Source organism: Biomphalaria glabrata, chromosome 6 (genome assembly GCF_947242115.1).
Source record: "Biomphalaria glabrata chromosome 6, xgBioGlab47.1, whole genome shotgun sequence".
NCBI lineage: Eukaryota > Metazoa > Mollusca > Gastropoda > Planorbidae > Biomphalaria > Biomphalaria glabrata.
This window is the reverse complement of record NC_074716.1, coordinates 33,256,427-33,281,431: the sequence shown is the minus strand read 5'-3', so window position 1 is coordinate 33,281,431 and position 25,005 is coordinate 33,256,427. Positions and strand designations below refer to the sequence as shown.

At 37.0% G+C, this 25,005-nt stretch overlaps 1 protein-coding gene and 1 long non-coding RNA gene across 2 annotated transcripts; both read left to right on the top strand.

The window, feature by feature from the left end:
* The first annotated feature begins 6,299 nt into the window (after window positions 1-6,299).
* Window positions 6,300-7,085, top strand: LOC129926865 (trichoplein keratin filament-binding protein-like). The gene has a single exon (XM_056033333.1). The coding sequence runs from the start codon at window positions 6,300-6,302 to the stop codon at window positions 7,083-7,085; it is 786 nt and encodes a 261-aa protein (XP_055889308.1).
* A 5,774-nt stretch (window positions 7,086-12,859) lies between these two features.
* On the top strand, window positions 12,860-23,094 carry LOC129926593 (uncharacterized). Its single transcript, XR_008778295.1, has 4 exons — window positions 12,860-13,374; window positions 14,558-14,728; window positions 17,248-17,350; window positions 19,224-23,094. It is a non-coding gene; the product is annotated as an uncharacterized LOC129926593 (long non-coding RNA).
* Window positions 23,095-25,005: the final 1,911 nt, after the last annotated feature.

Here is a 25,005-nt window from a genome sequence, read left to right as displayed (position 1 = left end):
ACTATTCACTGCAGTTTATTAATGGAGCCCAGCCACTGGTAAAAATGTGTAACCTCTCTTCAATACGCTCTTGGAATTAAGTGACTGTAGTTTGCTTTAGATTTTATATCGAAAAGAGAAGTTTTAACATCAAAATCTTCTGTTGGGGGTTTTCCACCTCAAAATGCTCTGTAGGGGGATCTTAAACTCAAAACCATCTGGAGGGGTTTTAAACTTTAAAAAAAAAAGCCAACTGTAGAAGAAGGGTTTAAACTCAAAACCCAGATTGGCTTAGCTACGCTCAAATAATTTCAGTGTGTGATTTGCTTTTTTTTTATATTGAAGATGTATTTTTAGCACCAAACCCCTCTGAATGGGGGTTTAAACTCAAAACCCCTTTCGGCAACGCTCATAGCATTTTGAGTGCGTAATTTGCTTTTTTTCTTACACTGAAGATGTATTTATATGTATTCTCAAACCCCCCTGGCGGGGGGCTTAAACTCAAAACCCCTTTGACTACGCTCATAGATTTTAGAGTGAAGAGGTACTTTTTAGCTTCAAACTCCACTGGAGGGGAGTTTAAACTCAAAACCCCTTTGACTACACTCAAAACATTTTTAGTGTATAATTTGCTTTGTTTTTATTATTAAAGAGGTATTTTTTACCTTCAAACCCCACTGAAGTGGGGTTTAAACTCAAAACTGAGTCAAAACAATTTAGCTACGCTTATAACATTTTGAGTGCGTAATCAGCTTTTTTTTTATATTAAAGAGGGGGTTTATCGTAAATTTTAGAAGGGGTTTTAAAATCAAAATCTTCCTTAACTGTGCTCTTGGAATTAGGGGATTTTCGTTTGCTTTTTTTTTTTGTTTTGTTTTATAGAAGAGGGGAAGTTAACTGCAAAAACCCCAGGTAGGGGGTTTAAAACTCAAAACCCCTGGTAGGGGGTTTAAAACTCAAAACCCCTTAGGTTGTGCTGGGGCAAGTGATGGTTTAGTATTAAAATCTCACCTAAAATAAACAAAACCAAAGCAAAAAATCAGTCACTAAAGTCCGACTCCCCCCTTCGGGGGGAGGGGGATTACATTTCGGGGGGGGTTTGAACCCCCAAAACCCCCCCCCTGGCTACGCCCATGATGCAAGCAGTTTTTTAAAGAGAAAAAGCTAATTAGTATGCATTATAAGTTAGACCTAACTTAAAACGAATAAGGTCTAGGTCTCATTCTCTAAAGTCTTGTTGTTTTTATTTTCATCTCTAGGTTTCCGACCAAAGATAAACAAATATTTGATTTTAGCACTTGAAATTTAACATGTTATCTGTTACATGTTGTTATGGAGTGTGTGTGTGTGTGTGTTTCTATGGTGATGGTGGGAGGAGTCTAAATGGTATAGAGGAATGATGCCAGAACTGTGTTCCGCGGACACCTTAGTGTTCCGCGAGGCCTGAATAGGTTTTCCACAAAATACTGGAATAATTAACTAGTAGGTCACCAGGTGAATTCATCTCTCTAAATAATAAGCAAAGTAAAAAAAAAGTAAAGTTCCTCTTTCAGACCTTGCGATCTATAGTGCAGAGGATGTAAAGGTCATCTGCTTCTGTGGCTTCGGTTAACCAGGGTGTCATGTGACCAGCACAATAACCAACTGATTTTAGTTTACGCAACAAATGACAGGTTAGAGCTGGGTGGACTCAAAGGCGCCCTAAAAATCCCGAAATTAAAAATACCAGTCTTAGACAGCATTCAAACTCGGGACCCCGGTTAGGAAACCAAGCGTATTACTTCTCAGCCACAATGCCAATGTTCGCTAAATACTCAGAATGTGTGAAGTGTTCGCTAAATACTCAGAATGTGTGAAGTGTTCGCTAAATACTCAGAATGTGTGAAGTGTTCGCTAAATACTCAGAATGTGTGAAGTGTTCGCTAAATACTCAGAATGTGTGAAGTGTTCGCTAAATACTCAGAATGTGTGAAGTGTTCGCTAAATACTCAGAATGTGTGAAGTGTTCGCTAAATACTCAGAATGTGTGAAGTGTTCGCTAAATACTCAGAATGTGTGAAGTGTTCACTAAACGGTACGTGACGTTTTGGCGCCGCCGTTTTGGCCCCGCTGTTTTGGCGACGGGACGTTTTGGCGCGAGCCGTTTTGGCGATGGGTCGTTTTGGCGCGAGATATCATTTAACGATAATTTAATAAGCACGTAGCATATATAACAATGTTTATTTCACTCTACCATAATGTATGTATAGTATGAATTCTAACTCCGTTCAGCGAATTAGTTTGTTTATTTTTAAGTATAAAGGTTTTGCTTATTTCATCAATATAGGCCTATAATAATCAGATTCCTAAATGGTAATGACATGCTATTTGTGAGTTCTGCTAATCGCACTGGATGACATTTTTGAATTTCTTTCCAAAAGATTTTTTTTTATTTGACATTAGTGTAATATACGAACTAGCTAAGTGTCACACTTTAATATAACAAAACCCATGTTAACATCTAAAGCTCTATTACTCTGAATGACGACAATAACTCCACACATAGTAAAGATCAAGACACGGAATGTGGTCAGTACAAACTCTAATGTGTTTTGAGAAATTGGGTAGGGGTGATTTGGGTGACACATCTCGCATTGACGCAGGTAGAGTTAAACAAATGAAGACAAGACCAGCACCGAGCACTGGTCGTTGGCGTCATGCGTCTGGCGATCCTCTCCTTGGGAATGGTCATTACATGTGACGCCTATCCCGCCCCCTCTCTTCTGCTCACATTTCACTCCTTGTATATACTCTTTCCTCCACCCCTCCCCTCTCTAACGCGATATTTGTTTTTAATTTTAAAGTAATATCTTAAAAAACTTTTTTGAAAATAAAAGCGTGCCTCTTAATAAACACACATACACAAGCCAAAATGTTTATTAAAGAAAATGATGTGAAAACCAAACACACATTTACATTTAGTACGTGAAAAATATGTCTTAACACAAACACTCATGCAAAACATAGATATGAATAATTCTTTTAAAAGAAATAATACAATAAACGTACATAATGTATTTCGCGCCAAAACGTCCCGTCGCCAAAACGGCTCGCGCCAAAATGACCTTCGCGCCAAAACGGCGTCGCCAAAACGGCGGCGCCAAAACGTCCTGCTTCGTTCACTAAATACTCAGAATGTGTGAAGTGTTCACTAAATACTCAGAATGTGTGAAGTGTTCGCTACTCAAAATGTGTGAAGTGTTCACTAAATACTCAGAATGTGTGAAGTGTTCACTAAATACTCAGAATGTGTGAAGTGTTCACTAAATACTCAGAATGTGTGAAGTGTTCGATACTCAAAATGTGTGAAGTGTTCATTAAATACTCAGAATGTGTGAAGTGTTCACTAAATACTCAGAATGTGTGAAGTGTTCGCTAGATACTCAGAATGTGTGAAGTGTTCGCTACTCAAAATGTGTGAAGTGTTCACTAAATACTCAGAATGTGTGAAGTGTTCACTAAATACTCAGAATGTGTGAAGTGTTCACTAAATACTCAGAATGTGTGAAGTGTTCGGTAGCTACTCAGAATGTGTGAAGTGTTCACTAAATACTCAGAATGTGTGAAGTGTTCACTAAATACTCAGAATGTGTGAAGTGTTCACTAAATACTCAGAATGTGTGAAGTGTTCACTAAATACTCAAAATGTGTGAAGTGTTCACTAAATACTCAGAATGTGTGAAGTGTTCCGTTTGGTTTGGAAAACGTTGGAATAGAGAATATAAAGACAATACTCGAAAAGTTAAACTAGGATCTGGTGTAAGTGGGACCAGTAAAAGCCATCCTATACCTTTAGAAAGACTGCAGGGTTCTGGTCCTAAAGTTTACCAACAGGAAGCTGATCTCGTCTCATCTTCGCGCCGTGTTAAACACAGTGCCGGCTCAAGATGTGTATCGAGGCTCAATCGTGTTCTAGAAGCATGTTTTGTTGTAGTATCTGTGTTTGTAAACTTTGATGAAGGATTCAAACACAAGATAACAGGATGGAACGAACTAGCGACTACTCGTGCAAAGGTACACAAATAAACACATTAGATGAACGCATAGACAGACAAAGGAAACGTGAAGTGACGTCGAAGGTTTCTATGGATTGTTTTTAATTCGTGGCGAAGCTAAAATGTTATCTGGATAGGCTTGCCTTTTGAAGTTCACCTTTATTACCATAATTATTTAGACAAAGTCCATTCTCCTCAGTATGTGCCTTGTACTCTAGAATAGCTACACTTGAGGTAAAGAGATTTAAGTCTCAACAACTTCTCGTCTTGCCTCTCTAAAGAACAAAACTGAAATATGCAAACGTTTCAGGTGCTATAGAGAAGAGCTACGTGCATTGAAGTGCCGAGAAAAAGGTCATACCTGGAGTACGTTAAATTAAGTACTGAGATATTAGTCACACCGGAAGTAAGTTTAATTAAGTACCGAGATAAAGGTCATACCGGAAGTAATTTAAATTAAGTGCTGAGATATAGGTCATACCGAAAGTGTAGTATAATTAAGTGCTGAGATATAGGTCATACCAGAAGTGTAGTACAATTAAGTACTGAGATATAGGTCATACCGGAAGTGTAGTATAATTAAGTGCTGAGATATAGGTCATACCGAAAGTGTAGTATAATTAAGTGCTGAGATATAGGTCATACCGAAAGTGTAGTATAATTAAGTGCTGAGATATAGGTCATACCAGAAGTGTAGTATAATTAAGTACTGAGATATAGGTCATACCGAAAGTGTAGTATAATTAAGTGCTGAGATATAGGTCATACCAGAAGTGTAGTACAATTAAGTACTGAGATATAGGTCATACCGGAAGTGTAGTATAATTAAGTGCTGAGATATAGGTCATACCGAAAGTGTAGTATAATTAAGTGCTGAGATATAGGTCATACCGAAAGTGTAGTATAATTAAGTGCTGAGATATAGGTCATACCAGAAGTGTAGTATAATTAAGTACTGAGATATAGGTCATACCGAAAGTGTAGTATAATTAAGTGCTGAGATATAGGTCATACCAGAAGTGTAGTATAATTAAGTACTGAGATATAGGTCATACCGAAAGTGTAGTATAATTAAGTGCTGAGATATAGGTCATACCGAAAGTGTAGTATAATTAAGTGCCGAGATATAGGTCACACCGGAAGTGTAGTATAATTAAGTGCCGAGATATAGGTGTCGGTGCGTAGATTATGGCATTCTAGCACCAATGTGTATTAAGTGCACTATTTTTGAACACACTTTCTTTTTGTTGCCTTGCTTGTAAGTTAATGGAGTGTTTTTGTTCTGCTGGTGTAACGTTTGTTGAGATTCTTCTGTGTTCCCCTATTTAGGGGAGTTAGCTTGGGATTGGAAGTCTACGCTGGTGACTAAAGACAGCAGTGTCAGAGTGTGTTGTGTTTTCGAACATTAATGTGTACGTTGTGGGACAGCAAGGGGTAGAATTATTATTTAATTAGTAAATTCACAGTATTAAAATGTTCCAAATTCAATGTCATTACTTCATCAGTTTGTCATCATACTTATATTTATATCATTAAATATTTACATTGTTACCAATGAGTCATTTATTTTATTGTAAGCACGAAGGTGCCTGGTTAAATGTCAGGGGCCCGGGCAAACGAGCTAAGGCCTTAACATAACCCTGACAGTTGGGGGCTCGAGTCCGGCTGTGACTACCAGTCACAGAACTATAATTTCAATCATTATATAAGTTTTAGTTACTTGATTATGTAGCAGCAGTGTCTACAATCTAATAATTGTTTACATAGTATTGCATCAAAATCTACTGTACTAATATTGAATTGTGTACCATTGGCAACGATGTATATCGAAAGTAGCAGATAAATACAATAAATACATCCTTTGTGATATAAGTGATATAACACTATAAATATACTGTACTATATACTATATAACTATTGTATTGCAAGATTGAAATGCATTTGTATTTTCTTGTTTTCTATATTGTGCTTCACCTTCGAACGAGTGTCTTCTCGCTCCCGGCAACAAGCGAACGTGAGTGTAAAGTGGCTGTTGGTAACTACTGAAGTCTGAGGCTACTAGTATTGTGTTGGATTGTCCTGTGGCAACTATATTTCGACGCTGTGGCCTGAGTGAGGCACTTTCCTCCGACGTGGGATACTGCACAGATAGGTTTCTTTCTTTGCCATTTAACCGCAGGCTCTAGGCTTTAGTTGATCTCTTGTACAATTAGTATAATTTTTTTGGTTCCCATATTGTATATAATTTAAATATAATACAGCCAAGTAGTGTACATTGTATTTACCATGGAAACTAGGTTGACAATTACTGCCCAGTTTATAAGTGATGGTCGTTCTCTGGGGTACGAAGGTGAAAGGTTGGAGAGGTATGTGGCTGAGCAGAAAGAAGACTATGAAAAAGTTAAGAAAGAAGAGTTTGAACGAGAAAAGGCTAGATTTGAGAGAGAGGAAAGATTGAAAGCTGAGGCGAAGGCAGAGGAGAAGGCCAGATTTGAACGTGAGGAGAAGGCCAAGCGTGAGGAACACGAGAGGTGGAAAGAAAGAGATGCCAGGGAGGAACACAAGAGGAAAGAGGAGATGGAACTAGAAAGAATGAAGGAAAAGTCAGCAACAGCGGCTGGGACGGCAACACAGGCAGAGGTGCGGCCTAGAAATGTTTTAGATAAACTTGACAAGAGCTTCCAGGGAATGAAGGAAGACGATGACCTGATGGCATATTTAACACACTTTGAGGCCGTCGCAACAAGATGCAAGATCGATAGAAAGGAATGGTCGTTGCTCTTGTCCTATAAACTAACTACCTTTTTAAGAAACTGTATGCTGCGGGACAGTCTGTTTTTGAATGAAAATTATGAGGAAGTGAGGGTTGTATTACTGCGACATGCGGATATAAACGCGGAAACCTGCCGCAAGAGGTTCCACCGGGTGAAACCACGACAGAACGATTTTAGGGGTTTTGTCACCGAGCTGCGAAACGCGTTGGACCATTGGTTGAAAATGGCTGAAGTAGGCAAGACTGTGGAAGAAGTGAAAGAGTTGCTGGTAAAAGATAGGATACTTGAGAATGTGTAGATGTGTACAAGCAACTGATAATAAGTAAGAGAGGCACAGTTGATGATATGATTGATGTTATTGAAGGGTTTAAGGTCGCTAGTGGGGGTGTGTCGCTTGCGAAGGAAGACAGTGTGTATGTTGCGGCAGCGTGTGATGAGCCTGGGATGAATACAAATCCAGTTGCTGAAAGAAACGTGCTTATTTGCTTTAATTGTAATAGGAGTGGCCACAAATCGGCAGAATGTCCTCAGCGTTCGTCCATGATTAATTCTGTTCCTGATGTTGATGATAGACCTAGGACATCATCTGCGACGTTTTCTAATCAGCAAGGACCCAGTAGAAATGTTTCAACAGGGCGTTATCAGAGACAGTTTGATGGTAGTGGTCGTAGAATCCGAGGTAACAGTTTTGTGAGACAAAGTTATGTTACACCTAATTACAGGAGCAGTAGAACTGGGGGCAATGGGCTGTACCAAAATAGAACCAGTTTCACAAATAGAGATCAAGGTCCACCAGTAAGGTATAGGTGACTGAGTAGTCCTCGTAATGTTCAAAATTGTGGAAATTGTACTTTAGGGAAAGGAGATGAGTATTTTTCCCCATGTAAGAGAGAAACTTTTTCATATGTTGATAAGTCATTACGTGATAAGTCTGTGGGTAAGCTGAAGTTTGAAAAGGGAAGAGTAAATGGGATAAGTGTGTCTGTTTTGAAAGATTCTGGTTCGAGTGTTATAGGAATTAGAAGTTCATTAGTTGGTGAGAAAGACATGATTCCTGGTACTTACAAATTAAAGCTTGTTGATGGGACAGTCAGGGATTATCCATTGGCGTGTGTAAGTATTGAGTCGGATTACATTGTTGGGAAATATGTGGTTGCTTGTTTTAAAGATCCGGTTGCAGATTTGATTCTTGGGAATGTTGATATTAATGTGAGCCAGGAGTTTGATTGCGCAGCAGTAACTAGGTCAGCGAAAGATAGAGAGAATGATAGTGGCCCTGTAAATGAGTGTGGAATATTGGAAGATTGTCGTGATGTTTTAGGTACGAGTGATGATTTTTTACGTGAACTACTGAGTGATCCGTCTTTGAAAGATCTATGGGAGCGACATGTGGACAGTTGAGTGATCCGTCTTTGAAAGATCTATGGGAGCGACATGTGGACAGTTGAGTGATCCGTCTTTGAAAGATCTATGGGAGCGACATGTGGACAGTTGAGTGATCCGTCTTTGAAAGATTTATGGGTGCGACATGTGGACAGTTGAGTGATCCGTCTTTGAAAGATCTATGGGAGCGACATGTGGACAGTTGAGTGATCCGTCTTTGAAAGATCTATGGGAGCGACATGTGGACAATTGTGTAGATAATAAAAAGAATGGAAGTGTAGAATATAAAGTGTTTGATAGACTATTGTACAGAGTGTTTAGGGGAGAGTTTGGTGAGGAAGAAAGACAGTTAGTTGTACCTTCAGCTAAGAGAGAAATTGTGTTGAAAACTGCTCATGAGAGTATGTTAGCAGGGCATTTGTCATTAAGAAAGACTAAAAGTAAAATCTACAAATATTTTTTCTGGCAAGGTTTAGATAGAGACATAAAAGAGTTTGTAAGGTCGTGTGATATTTGTCAGAAAGCTAGAGTGCCGCGTCGTTGTGACAGAGTGGAGCTAGGCCAAATGAATGTTGTTACCACTCCGTTTTACAAAGTTGCTACAGATATTATTGGGCCATTGGAGATAACTGACAATAAGAATAGGTATATTTTGACAGTGGTAGATGTCGCTACCAGATGGCCAGAAGCGATACCTCTGAGGAATATAAATACAGAAACAGTTATTGAGGCACTAACTAATATTTTTTGTAGAATAGGGCTACCTATAGAAATATTAAGTGATCAAGGCCCCCAGTTTACTTCCGAATTGTACAAACAGGTGTGCGAATTTTTCTCAGTTAAACCCGTGCACTCCACTATATAACACCCCAGCTCTAATGGTATGATAGAAAGGCTCAATTCTACTTTAAAATCCTTTTTAAGGAAAGTATGTCAGGATAGCCCTCATGATTGGGACCGGAAAGTTAGTGCAGCATTGTTCGCCTACCGAGAGGTACCTAATGAGACAACGGGGTTGTCGCCATTTGAGCTTGTCTATGGGAGACAAATGAGAGGCCCACTGGCTATTTTGAAGCAAGTATTTGTAAATGCTGAAGAAGAAACTGAATATAAGAATGTGTTCACTTATTTAGTGGATTTAAAACAAAGATTATCAGAGGTGACTACTATTGCTAAATCTAACAGCGATGCAAACAAAAAGAAGTAAAAGATGCAATATGACAAATATTCGTCTAGACGAGACATTAATGAGGGTGACTGTGTTTTAGTCCTCAAGCCACACAGAGACAATAAGCTGTCCGTGTTTTGGCAAGGCCCGTATAAGGTTGTGAATAAAATATCAAAGTTCAATTACGTTGTTGAGAAAGAAAATAAGATAAAGGTGTATCACATAAACCGACTCATGAAATATCACTGTAGGGTAAAGGAAGTAAGCAATTCAAACGTTGAAACTGAGGATACAAATGAACTTTTATCAGCTAACATGGTATCAGTTGTGGGGGAAGAAGAAGTTGATGAGCAGGATGGGGAGAATGAAGATGTAATGGCTAACATCCCAACGCTAGAGATTAGGTCGGAAGAGATGAGTGGCGGGAATGTGTTGACGCAGGTCAAAATTAATCCCGATTTGAATGCTATACAAAAGAAGCAAGTTGATGACATTTTGAGTGAATTTAAAGACATAATATCTGATATTCCTGGTAGAGCCAAGGTCGAAGAGTTTAAAATTAAATTGGTTGATACGAAACCTGTGACTTTAAAACCATATGCGATACCTATCCACTTAAGAGATAAAGTTAAGCAAGAGATTGACAGCATGTTGGATTTGGGAATTATAGGGCCAACAGACTCTCCCTATGCAGCGCCCGTTGTTATAATAAAAAAGAAAGACGGAACTTTGCGACCTTGTATTGATTTTAGAAAATTAAATAATGTTACTGAAATACCCGCTGAGGTAATTCCCGAACAAGAAGATTTGTTCAACATGCTATATAAAGCTAGGTACTTTACGTTACTGGATCTGACTAAGGGTTACTGGCAAATTCCAATTTGTGAAACAAGCAAACCATTTACAGCATTTAGAGTTTTGGGAGAACATTATATGTTCCATTATTTACCCTTTGGATTAAGCGGTGCTCCTAATCACTTTAACAAGATTGTTAAGCGCATGTTAAGAGGTTTAGAAAATGTATTGTTTTATTTCGATGACATTTGTATTTTCAGTGAGGACTGGGACAGACACATTGAAAGTGTTCGTAATGTATTTAGTGCTTTAAGAAAGAATGGATTTACATTAAAACCCGCCAAATTGGAGATGGGCTTTACTAATGTAAAATTTCTAGGTCATAGTGTCGGACAGGGAGTTGTCAAACCTGATCATAGTAATGTGAAAAAGATTTTGGAATTTAAGACTCCAAGTACAAAAAAGGAACTTCGTGGTTTGATTGGGTTAATTAACTACTACAGTAGGTTTATACCAAAACACGCGGATTTAGTTTTTCCTTTTACGGAATTATTACGTCGTGGAAAATCCATGAGAGTCGACTGGAGCTGTGAGTGTGCGGAGGCATTGAAGAGAGTACAGGCCTGTCTATGTAAGTATCCTATTCTTCGTTTGCCTGATTTTTCTCTACCGTTCTATCTGCAGACTGATGCCTCAGACAAAGGGATCTCTGGCATTCTTAGCCAGTGTGTGAATGGTATGTTGCATCCTATAAAATTTGTGAGCCGTAAGTTGTTGCCTCGGGAGCAGAAGTATTCTATCATTGAACGGGAAGGATTGGCCATTGTATATGCAATAAAAAAATTGGACAGGTATCTGGCCGGAAAAAAATTTCATCTCCAGACTGACCACAAGGCTTTATCTTACCTTAGGAGCACTAACTTTACCAATGCACGTATTACAAGATGGGCGCTGATGTTGCAGGATTATTCCTTTGATGTTGTTCATGTCAAAGGGGAGGACAATCTGCTTGCTGATCTGTGTTCAAGATTGCTATAGACTTTCAAATACGCAGCTACATGAGCTACATACTTATGCATTTTTTTAAATACATGTCTTATGCATTTTAATGTTCCAATGTATACATTGTTGTTTGAAAATGTTTGCACTTTATGTTAGATGATATTATGTTGCATTTAGTATTATTGACATTAATTTGCTGATTATGCATTTTAAATTTGATTGGTTGGTAGATTGTGATTTTGTGAATGGTTCATAGTGTAATGTGGATACTTTGGTAAAAAGTGTCATTGGTAATTTTTCTTCTAAGTTGTTATGTTTGGAAGAGTGATGTTAATGCGGATGAATTTTCCTAGATGGATGTGCTTACCTTGTAGCTGCAATGATATCTTCTTACTTTTCTTTCAGTTTGAGGTACGGAAACTGGTCCATACTTTGTAAGAACCAGTTTGGGGGGAGAGGGGGAATGTCGGTGCGTAGATTATGGCATTCTAGCACCAATGTGTATTAAGTGCACTATTTTTGAACACACTTTCTTTTTGTTGCCTTGCTTGTAAGTTAATGGAGTGTTTTTGTTCTGCTGGTGTAACGTTTGTTGAGATTCTTCTGTGTTCCCCTATTTAGGGGAGTTAGCTTGGGATTGGAAGTCTACGCTGGTGACTAAAGACAGCAGTGTCAGAGTGTATTGTGTTTTCGAACATTAATGTGTACGTTGTGGGACAGCAAGGGGTAGAATTATTATTTAATTAGTAAATTCACAGTATTAAAATGTTCCAAATTCAATGTCATTACTTCATCAGTTTGTCATCATACTTATATTTATATCATTAAATATTTACATTGTTACCAGTGAGTCATTTATTTTATTGTAAGCACGAAGGTGCCTGGTTAAATGTCAGGGGCCCGGGCAAACGAGCTAAGGCCTTAACATAACCCTGACAATAGGTCATACCGGAAGTGTAGTATAATTAAGTGCCGAGATATAGGTCATAACGGAAGTGTAGTATAATTAAGTACTGAGATATAGGTCATAACGGAAGTACCTCAAATTAAGTGTCAAGATAAATTCATACCTGAGGACGTAAAATTGTATCAGTTGTTACTATCATGTCAATCTTAAAGGAAGGAGCGATCTCAAGATCACCACACACGAAGTATGACGTGTTGGTAGTGAGTCTTGACTATAGACATCAATTATATAGGTCATTGTAGTTTTGAAAAGATAACTTTACTGGTTAACTGGGCAGTAAAGTTATCAAGAAGCAGTGACAGCGCCAAGCACATATGTCTACTTGTATAAACACAAAGTCTCTGTTATTATTATTGTTATTATTAATTAATGTCTACAAGATATGTATTATTCCAAAGCTTGTGATAGCAAGCCACTCTATCTGTCTGGTACAAATATTCAACATGTTATTTCTCACACACCCAATCTCAGATCAAGATGACACTTTTCACACACTTTTTTTTTTGTACCAAAATAAACATGAATACATTTTTAGAAATTCACCAAATTATTGGTAGCTCATTATTTTATTTGATATCGAAAAAGTAAGAAATTCTACACTAACAGATGTACATGTGGAGGTCTTCCCCTTTGGTTATCTTTTTTTTATATATTATTTTATGTACATTTATATTTTTCTTGTTTTTGTTGTTATTTATTGATTTTTTATTTTTTTATTTTTTTTGGGTTTTGTTTTTTAGAACTCCACAGTGTGGAGAGCGAACATTCACATATCATTTGTTTTCCGCGGCCATCTTGGAACTCTTCATGTCAAGTCTCATCACGATTGTCCAAACTGTGTTGGTTTCTAAAAATAGCCTAACACTGTTCGATATTACCCTAGTAGTAGGCCTACACAACAGCATCATTTGTTCTCTCCTCTTTTTTTTACAAAGCGTATATAGTTTATTATAGTTAGAACTTCAGGGCTAGTGTTAGATCTAGAGGTCCATATAATGAACATACATATAAATAATCTCACAAGTCGAATCAGAAAAATCGTACGTTCAAGCATCTGTCGGTGTCACGGGTTCGATACTCGATTTTATCAATTTTTTTTTTTATTTTATCATATTTAATTTCAATAATGGAGGTATTGTCTTTTTATTTTTTTTTTTTAAGTTTTTCATGTCAATTATTGTGATGTCAGATAAAAAAAGGAGCAAATGGCCTGACTTCAAACTCATGACTCAAGCCTCCTCGAGCCGACGTGCTAGCCACTCTTCTATTCAGGTACTTTTGACTAGAGAAGATTGTAATGTTATATATTATTTGTTTCAGTTAAGAGCGGCGATTTTTAAAGAGGACTACTACAGCTTCACTTCAGTCAATTACAATTTCTTTCCCTTGTTTGAGATAACAAACAAATTAATTAATTAAATAGTTAAATAACTAATTGAATACTTTTTTTTATATTCTTGTGTTGTTAGGTAAGAAATAATTTAGCACAATTTCAGCTGGATCTGAGATTGGGTGCTGGAGACAGAACGTGAACAAATGAATTGATATAAGCTTCGTAACATATAAATATGAGAGAGAGGAGAGAGAGAGAGGCGTGACTAAAGAAACAGATTGAGATACTGTGTAAGAGACATGGGATATGTTAACCCTAAGACAAGATGTTTCTAACTAGAACTTGATTGGTTTTACGACTCACTGAATCACTCACGGAATAACTCAGTACAAAGTCGTTCATTTTAATCCAGAGCTTCTGCTTTGTTTTGTTTTGTATCTCGAACAAGGGAAAGAAATTTTACTTAGCTCCCTTTATTGTTTGTAGAGGGAAAAGTTTGTAACTAACTCTAAAACTATCCCTTCTAACTGGTCCAGCCAATTGACAGGATTGTAGTATATTAGTGCATTTCTTTTTTGGGGTAATTAATTATTTTGTTCGGTATCGAAAATGGGAAATAACTTCTACTTTAATGAGAGATATAGTTACGAGTGTGGAGTTCAGTTCTTCCTATTTAGATAAACTTCGTGGTTACTTTTTGTTTCTACGTATTTCTCTATTTTGTTTGTTTCTTTCTTCATGCTCTCGTTCTTTTTCTCTTGATGCTCTTTCCTTATTGTCGTAGCCCACTAGAGTGTCTTGCACGCTGTCTCTCTCTTTCTCTTTATCTCTCTTTCTTTTTCTTTCTCTTTATTTTCTCTCTCTGTCTTTCTCTTTTTCTATTTCTTCCTTTCTGTCTGTCGTTCTCTTTTCTATTTATCTCTTTCTATTTCTCTTTTGTCTCCTTATTCTCTCTCTCTCTCTCTCTCTCTCAGTCTCTCTCTCTCTCTCTCTCTCTCTCTTTCTCTTCTCACTGCAAACAAATAAAAATGATTAAAACTTCGGTCTGTCTAATCTAAGAATTGACGGCTTCGTCTGCAAATTGCAGACGACAATGTTGGCATCAATCTTTCTCGTCTGTAGAAATATACAGGTAAGAAATTCTTCTACCTGGTCTTTCATCTAACGGCCCAGGCAGAACGAAGAAGACTTGCGAAAATAAAAGAAAGACAAAAAGTTCCTTTCCTTGAGAGTTATGTCGTCTGGCAGGAGGCGGAACTACTTTCATTAAACTGTCAGGAGCTGTTTTCTTGGGTAATTACATTTCGTACTGTGATTTGTACTTCAGTGTTGTATCCATCCGCGCAAATAGATTTGTTTCAACCAATAAATATCTGTATTCGACTACACTGGAAGTACAAGAGAGAACTCGACGAAAATACGACTTCATGTTACTTGAAGCAAATGATATTGTTAGACAATTGTACAAGGGACATTCTTTCACGTCTTAGAGGATTATCTTTGATTCCACATGATGAACATGTTGATAGGCACCGGACCTCTTACAGGGGGAAACAAAGGTATTGGTGTGACATGTCCGTTTGTCCGTCTGTCCGCTCGCCTTACCCCCCCCCCTTTACCCTAAGTCTCCTTCCAATATGTTTCCTCCAAACACTAGAACCTAAATCTCCCTCCATTATGTTTTCTCCAAACACTAGAACCTAAATCGCCTTCCATTATGTTTTCTCCAAACACTACAACCTAAATCTCCTTCCATTATGTTTTCTCCAAACACTAGAACCTAAATCTCCTTCCAATATGTTTCCTCCAAACACTAGAACCTAAATCTCCTTCCATTATGTTTTCTCCAAACACTAGAACCTAAATCTCCTTCCATTATGTTTTCTCCAAACACTACAACCTAAATCTCCTTCCATTGTTTCTTCTAAACACTACAACCTAAATCTCCTTCCATTATGTTTCCTACAAACACTAGAACCTAAATCTCCTTCCATTATGTTTCCTACAAACATTACAACCTAAATCTCCTTCCATTATGTTTCCTACAAACACTAGAACCTAAATCTCCTTCCATTATGTTTCTTCCAAACACTACAACCTAAATCTCCTTCCATTATGTTTCTTCCAAACACTAGAACCTAAATCTCCTTCCATTATGTTTCTTCCAAACACTACAACCTAAATCTCCTTCCATTATGTTTTCTCCAAACACTAGAACCTAAATCTCCTTCCATTATGTTTTCTCCAAACACTACAACCTAAATCTCCTTCCATTATGTTTTCTCCAAACACTACAACCTAAATCTCCTTCCATTATGTTTCCTACAAACACTACAACCTAAATCTCCTTCCATTATGTTTCCTACAAACACTACAACCTAAATCTCCTTCCATTATGTTTCTTCCAAACACTAGAACCTAAATCTCCTTCCATTATGTGTCCTACAAACACTAGAACCTAAATCTCCTTCCATTATGTTTCCTACAAACACTACAACCTAAATCTCCTTCCATTATGTTTCCTACAAACACTACAACCTAAATCTCCTTCCATTATGTTTCTTCCAAACACTAGAACCTAAATCTCCTTCCATTATGTGTCCTACAAACACTAGAACCTAAATCTCCTTCCATTATGTTTCCTACAAATACTAGAACCTAAATCTCCTTCCATTATGTTTCCTACAAATACTAGAACCTAAATCTCCTTCCATTATGTTTCCTACAAACACTAGAACCTAAATCTCCTTCCATTATGTTTCCTCCAAACACTAGAACCTAAATCTCCTTCCATTATGTTTCCTCCAAACACTAGAACCTAAATCTCCTTCCATTATGTTTCCTACAAACACTAGAACCTAAATCTCCTTCCATTATGTTTCCTCCATGTTACTTACAAGATTTCTACGCGTGTTGAAGGCCAGGTGTACCAACTACTTTTTTTAATGGAAAGAAGGCAATGCAATATAAATGTATATTTTGAATTCAAAAATTATTTGCACATATTGCTTATAGTACCCCTTTGGACTTTGTAATCTCTAGGGCAGATGATGTAAAGCACGTCTGTTTATTTGTGTCTTTTGCCGAAGGTTAACGAACGTGTCATGAGGCCAGCACAACGACCAATCGCCTTTCCTTTCCTCAAATAATGTCCGGTATTAGAGTTGCTTAGACTCAGGGAAGTCGTATAAATCCCGAATTTAAAAAAAAAGTCTTTACCAAGATTCGAAACCGAGACCCCTCGTTTTGGAAGGCAAGCGCTATACCACTCAGTCACACCATTGATTTGTTGCTAGGCTGTATATTCTTTATTATGGCCGGAATAATTTTAATATTTTAATAAAACGGGCCACAATTTAGCAATCAAACTAACATACTTTTTTAGGCCGTGAATCAATTTTGTCCCCTTAAATAAGTGTATACACTATAGAAATACAAAAATAATAAATACAAACTTTTACCAGACAGACAGACAGACAGAGTGAGCTGATACAAGAGCAAGTTTGCGCAAAGGAGAAATGTATGTACACAAACAAAAGTTGAAATAGTTCTTCGAAACTGAAAGAAGTTCAACCTTTGATCTGTCGGCTTTAATCAAACTTCATTGTGTCTAGATTGCAAATCAAGAATCGTTTTTTGGTCAATTTAAACTCTGCAGTTTCGATTAAATCTAAAGTTTAAAATTGTTATAAAAATACTTCATTATATTTTTTTGTTCAGTGTTCATGCTGCTATGTGTGTTACCTAGTACAATTTACGTCAGAAAAAATGAATATGGAATTGTTTTTTGTTTTATTTTATTTTTTTGCCAGTTGAACATTGGGATTGCTTTGACGTGCAAAGTTTGTTGACTTTGCCAGATAGACTTCTTTGTTCTGTGAAGCAGCCAGAGTTCTCAAGTCTGCTCACTGTTTGGTACGTGAGTTAAGTAGAGTCTTTAACAATCAGCCCGTGGTGGAGTGCGAGAGAAAACATTCTCCTCAGGAACACACACAGTGCACACATACACACAGTGCACACACACACAGTGCACACACACACACACAGTGCACACATACACACAGTGCACATACACACACGCGCACACGTTTCATTGATTCTTCAAGTGTAGATCTAGTCTTCAAATGTAGATCTAGTCTTCAAATGTAGATCTAGTCTTCAACTGCAGCCTTTTTACACACTCAAACTTTATGTTTCGTCAGTTGTAAATAATGCTTCCCACAATGAAAATCACCCATCCCAAAAGAAATAGACACTAGACCTCTAGACACATTTTGACAATGACAATATCGTATACACAGTTCGTATTTTAGTGGGGAAAAGGGAAAGTTTTAGTGGCTTTGGATTTTGTTTCTAAAAGTCTCGTTTAACGAGGGTGTCATGTGGCCAGCACAACGACCAGCCGCCTTTACTTTTTACCTACTGATGTCCGATACCCATTAGAGCTGGGTGGGCTCAGAGGCGCTCTAATAATCCCAAAATTAAAAATCTCAATCTTCACCAGGATTTGAACCCGTGATCCTCCGGTTCGGAAGCCAAGCGCTTTGCCGCTCCGCCACCGCGCATCCAGTTCTGATTTGATCGACCGTTTATTTACTCCGCAATGAGTTCTTTGACCTGCACAAGTGAGAGTTGTTGAAACAGATGAATACCTAGAAGGCATAAAAAAAAAAAAAACAAGCTCTCTAAATGTACACATCTCCTTTCTTTTGTTCATGCTAACAATATAGGTCCATCAACCACAAGTACACTTGCAAGTGTACACACATCTAACCTTGTTATTCTATGCCATCCTATAGTAGTGTTGTTGTTCTTATTTTCTTTTAGGAAAAAAAAAGGAAATATTGCTGATCTCTATTAAGCTTTTTAAAACGTGTAATGCATCAGCAAATGAAAGGGGAAAAAAAACACAACTCGGCTATATTCATTCTTAGTTCGAACTTAAACTCTGGAAGAACTTAATGAAAACAGAACTTTGTGAGAAACTAAATGAGAAGTCAGTGACAGTTTTGGGTAAATAGGAAACGTCATCCTTCTTTTTTTACTTTTTTTTTTTTTTTTGTTTTAATAAAATGTCATCCATTTAATTGTCTATGGACGGTTGTTGTTGTTTTTAATTATTTTTTCATTTTTAATGTGTTTTACTTTTTGCTCCCAGAGCAGAAGAATTCTAACAAAATCTTTCCTTTAGTGATCTTGAATACTAAAATACAAAACTAAACAGACTATGTTTCCATAATTATGTACAAAAACACTAACTATAGAAGCAGAGTTCTTTTTTTTTTAAGTCATTAACATTGTAAATCAAGGAACATAACTTCAGACTTCCTGCTGCTGCACTCAGAGTTACTTTTCTTTACCCTTCTCATTAACGGATGGAGAGTTCCACGCGCATTGTCCAATTATGTTCTCATTAAGGCCACCACCACACTAAGGAGGGAGGCTGTTTAGTGGAATCAAGTGCTAGCTGTTCTCTTGAACTGTAGCGTACTTTATAGAAATGGTTGTCTGGGAGATGAATAAAGACTATGTGATAATGTGTCTACAAGAGACAAGCTATCACCTGTGTTGTCAAAGACTTTATGTCTACAAAAGGAAGGAGATGTGTAGATGTATAGACCTTAATGCCATCTAGGTATCAATCTATTTCAAGTCTCTGGGTTTAAAACATTTTTTAAAAGAATCACAAATTCACTGCCAAATATCTCAATACTGCAGGAATATATATAAAAACTAATTAATTACCACTAATTGACTAACTAATTGGTTGCTTTTTTTTTTTTTACAGTATTCCATATTCAATTCACTACTTCATGGAACCTGGATCCAGGAACCCGGAGAGCTGATCTCAAAAACGCATCTAATGATTTTCCTAAAAATTTCTCTGAGAAAAGAATTATGACCTGGTTGGCCACACAGGGAAAACTCTCGTTTGATCGTTATAATTTTCAAAGTAAAAAAAAAAAATAAATATAAATTTGGCTTGACTAGACTTACGAAAAAAAAACATGGCGTAGTCAGCCATAGTGTTCTAAAATTTAAAGAATTACAGAGTAAATTTATTTTATTTCAATTTTATTGAAAGAATATCTAAGCTTTATTAACATTTTTTAAAGTAAATCTAATATAGATTACATCAAGATTCTAGATCTAGAAAGAGCTCTAGACTAGATCTTAAGAGCTCTAAATCAGATCTTGATGTCCAAATAATGAAAATATCAAGAGATAATCACAATACTTTAAGCTCCCTGTGGCTGACTTGGCAATTCCACATCAGAATACGTTCACACATCTGATGGGATCAAAATCACTGGCTCTATACCCGGTTTGATCCAAATATTTAATTTAAAATATCTATATACATAATTCTGTTCGTCCCTCAACAGTTTAAACGAGTAGTAAGGGGTAAAGGAAAGATCACTCTGCGGATAGTCCACGAGAAAACAAGAGAACACGTAGTCACAACAGAGCAGGGCAGGACCTGTGCAATATCACTCCTTTTTTTTTATTTCTACCTCACGTTAAAAAAAAAGGGGGGGGGGAGTAATCTACTCTGTAGTAACTATCGAGGCCACAGAGCACGCTCAAGAGTTTGGACACAATGGAAAAATCACTCTTTTATTTTTGAAACTCGGACGGAGGGAGTTATCCTAGGTAATTTAAGAGTGAAAAAAAATCAACAGGAGGCCGCGGGAAATCTATTATAAAATGGTTTCATTTAATAATTTATACACCTAAAATTAGCGCGGGTCCTATAAAAGTGTGCTGGGCCCACTGCGGTCGCATAGGTTGAAGTGGCCTAAGGTTGGCCATGCAAAATAGCGGCGTATGCTACGCCGCCGGTCGACTAGTTTTATTATATTTTTGTAGTCTAATGGAGTTAGACCAGGGGTGGGCAACCTTTCTGTATCAAGGGCCGCATTCAAACAATTTTAGAAATGGGGGGGGCGCATATATGTATTCATGTGTGTGTGTGTATATATATATATATACATGTATATGTACTTACAACATAGAAAAACACGCTAGCTAACTGTTTAATGTCTTTTAATTCATATTTATACTGTAGTATATATTCACTTTTCCTTTTGTTCCCACTCCCGATTGAGGAATTACAAGTGTCAACTGCGTGAAACTAATTTTACGATTTTTTAAAATAAAATTTTGGTATCGTCGTTTTACTTCACAACACTTCACCACAAATGTACAGTTTACTTCATGTGAAGAATTTTACTGTTTACACTCATGTGTAATGTTCCGGAACTTTGGAACTGGCTTATTAGTTGTTATCCTTGGTGACTACTGTCAAACTACAGCAGAAGTATTTACTGGAACTTCTCTTTCGTGTCATAATGTGCATGGAGCTATGTTCTATGGAGCTGAATCAGCTTCTGCGCTAAATGGTTGAAAACTGGTTCTTGACGTCTTAAAATTTGCTTTTATAAATGCCACACTTAAGGAATCCAAATAAATCTTGTACTATTAAACATTTCATTACAAATAGTTTCACATTTCAGCAAAGGAAAATGACAAGGCCTGTTTTCAATTGGAGAAATTAGAAAGCCTTGTTTGAAAAGATATAACATGCACTTACATTTCATATGCAAACAACTCATTGTATTTTGTGCTATGGAAAACATGAAATCTGTCTTCTACCTTTAATTAGAAATATTAGTAACAAAGTCACAGTCAGTGTCCATCAAGGAACATAACAATTTCTTTATTGAGATTTTATATTCTTCGCAGTACATTGCCAATGCTAAGCCAGCGGATACATTGGAATATTTTTTTCTAAATCTTTAAGTATTTTTCGAAACTGACTGTGGATAACACCCCTAGCTCTAATAACTTTCATTATTTTGAAATGTATGCCAATAATGAGATATTTTATTCAGCTTTGCGCAAACGTTCCTGTTTAGAGTTTATGGTTGGAATATTCTTTAAAAAACAAGAAAAAAAAACACTATTTTTCTCAGTCAAAGATCGATCTCCATCAGTTGTTACTCTTGCCATCTTGTTCGAAGCCTACCCAACACTTAACACATTTCTTCATAGCATTGAATAAATACTGGCCTGACATTGTGTCATTGACTGAGTGTATTGAAGTATAGCCAATAAGAATAATCTTCGTTTACTTGAATTTTTTTATTATGAGACAGTTTCAATAATTTATTTAGATATTTAGAATTATTTTAAATATACTTGCATATTTATATGTATATACTGTGGGCACATCTGATTTCTGTAGGTGTCCGCGGGCCGCATAAAACATTCTGAGGGGCCGCGTGTGGCCCGTGGTCCATAATTTGCCCACCCCTGAGTTAGACCCATTGTCTTTTTTTTAAATATATATTTTAATGTTTTTCTTGTTATTGGTTCATTTGTTTTTTTTTAGCAGACAGATAAATATGTAAAAACTATAGACACAGAAAGTACAGCTCTAACAGTCCCACGTAATTCAACTCTGACCAAAAACTGGTTCGTTTCATTAAGTAAGGACTTCACAGAAACAGATGACCTTTACATCAAATGCCCCATAGATGACAAGGTCTGAAAAGAATAGCTTTACTTAATAACATTCTTCTTCATCTAGCCAGATTTTTGCTGCTGAGCTGTGAGCTGTTTGTTTTTTAACATATACTGACCCTGGGTTAATGTACTGACAGGTTTAATAATGTTTTTTTCTCTTTTTTTTCTTTGTATTCCCATAATTATTTCTTTTGATTTTACTTTTCAACATCTCTAATAGTCGACATTGTCCTCTTCAGTCTACAGTTTCCTCAATAGTCCATAGTATCCTTAATATACTCTATACACATCAATGTATAACATCTTTTCCGTATGACAGCGTCCTTAACAGTCACAGCAGCCTCATCAGTCGATGTTAGCCTCATCAGTCGATGTCAGCCTCAGAAGTCGATGTCAGCCTCAGAAGTCGACGTCAGTCTCAGCAGTCAACGTCAGCCTCAGCAGACGATGTCAGCCTCAGCAGTCGATGTCAGCCTCATCAGTCGATGTCAGCCTCAGAAGTCGATGTCAGCCTCAGCAGACGAAGTCAGCCTCAGCAGTGGATGTCAGCCTCAGAAGTCGATGTCAGCCTCAGCAGACGAAGTCAGCCTCAGCAGTGGATGTCAGCCTCAGAAGTCGATGTCAGCCTCAGAAGTCGATGTCAGCCTCATCAGTCGATGTCAGCCTCAGAAGTCGATGTCAGCCTCAGTAGTCGATGTCAGCCTCAGCAGTCGATGTCAGCCTTAGCAGTCGATGTCAGCCTCATCAGTCGATGTCAGCCTCATCAGTCGATGTCAGCCTCAGAAGTCGATGTCAGCCTCAGAAGTCGATGTCAGCCTCAGTAGTCGATGTCAGCCTCAGTAGTCGATGTCAGCCTCAGTAGTCGATGTCAGCCTCATCAGTCGATGTCAGCCTCAGAAGTCGATGTCAGCCTCAGCAGTCGATGTCAGCCTTAGCAGTCGATGTCAGCCTCATCAGTCGATGTCAGCCTCAGTAGTCGATGTCAGCCTTAGCAGTCAACATCGTCTCAATATGAAATACAATGTTCAACAATCCATAACATCCTCAGCCGTCGACCTCAATCCTAATGTCGTAAATAGTCTTAACAATAAAATCAACACCTTAGTTGCTCTTAATAACGACATTAAAAAAAAAAAAAACAACGTCAGTATCATTGTAATTAATCTTGATTAATCTTGTTATGTCTGTGGGGTTTTTGTTTTTGGTTATGTCTGTGTTTTTCTTGAGGTTCACTAAAAACTTTTTTCTTGTGCCGGTGTAAAATTAAATTTCCGATTTCCCTGAAGACGTTTTCAATTTGTTGATCTCTTCAACTCATCAGTCACTAGAAGCTGATAGATGGCGTGATATCGTTGTCTAATGTAATAAAAACTAATTCCTGAAATTGTGTCTAGACTCATTAAGCCGACCCCCAACTCCCCAAAAAAATATCCATTAAAGAAGAAGACGTAAGAATGAAGAGGTTTCCTACAAACCTGGGATGGCGCAGTTGAAAAACACTTAGCGATGGCACGGAATAAATTCAGTTCAAAAAGGAGTACAATCATGTGTACAGACTCAAGTTAAGGAAAGTCTACAATCATGTGTACAGACTCAAGTTAAGGAAAGTCTACAATCATGTGTACAGAATCTATAAAGTTAAGGAAAGTCTACAATCATGTGTACAGAATCTATAAAGTTAAGGAAAGTCTACAATCATGTGTACAGAATCTATAAAGTTAAGGAAAGTCTACAATCATGTGTACAGAATCTATAAAGTTAAGGAAAGTCTACAATCATGTGTACAGAATCTATAAAGTTAAGGAAAGTCTACAATCATGTGTACAGAATCTATAAAGTTAAGGAAAGTCTACAATCATGTGTACAGACTCTATAAAGTTAAGGAAAGTCTACAATCATGTGTACAGACTCTATAAAGTTAAGGAAAGTCTACAATCATGTGTACAGACTCTATAAAGTTAAGGAAAGTCTACAATCATGTGTACAGACTCTATAAAGTTAAGGAAAGTCTACAATCATGTGTACAGACTCTATAAAGTTAAGGAAAGTCTACAATCATGTGTACAGAATCTATAAAGTTAAGGAAAGTCTACAATCATGTGTACAGAATCTATAAAGTTAAGGAAAGTCTACAATCATGTGTACAGAATCTATAAAGTTAAGGAAAGTCTACAATCATGTGTACAGACTCTATAAAGTTAAGGAAAGTCTACAATCATGTGTACAGAATCTATAAAGTTAAGGAATGTCTACAATCATGTGTACAGAATCTATAAAGTTAAGGAAAGTCTACAATCATGTGTACAGACTCTATAAAGTTAAGGAAAGTCTACAATCATGTGTACAGACTCTATAAAGTTAAGGAAAGTCTACAATCATGTGTACAGAATCTATAAAGTTAAGGAAAGTCTACAATCATGTGTACAGACTCTATAAAGTTAAGGAAAGTCTACAATCATGTGTACAGACTCTATAAAGTTAAGGAAAGTCTACAATCATGTGTACAGAATCTATAAAGTTAAGGAAAGTCTACAATCATGTGTACAGAATCTATAAAGTTAAGGAAAGTCTACAATCATGTGTACAGAATCTATAAAGTTAAGGAAAGTCTACAATCATGTGTACAGAATCTATAAAGTTAAGGAAAGTCTACAATCATGTGTAAAGAATCTATAAAGTTAAGGAAAGTCTACAATCTTGTGTACATAATCTATAAAGTTAAGGAAAGTCTACAATCATGTGTACAGAATCTATAAAGTTAAGGAAAGTCTACAATCATGTGTACAGAATCTATAAAGTTAAGGAAAGTCTACAATCATGTGTACAGAATCTATAAAGTTAAGGAAAGTCTACAATCATGTGAACAGAATCTATAAAGTTAAGGAAAGTCTACAATCATGTGTACAGAATCTATAAAGTTAAGGAAAGTCTACAATCATGTGTACAGAATCTATAAAGTTAAGGAAAGTCTACAATCATGTGTACAGAATCTATAAAGTTAAGGAAAGTCTACAATCATGTGTACAGAATCTATAAAGTTA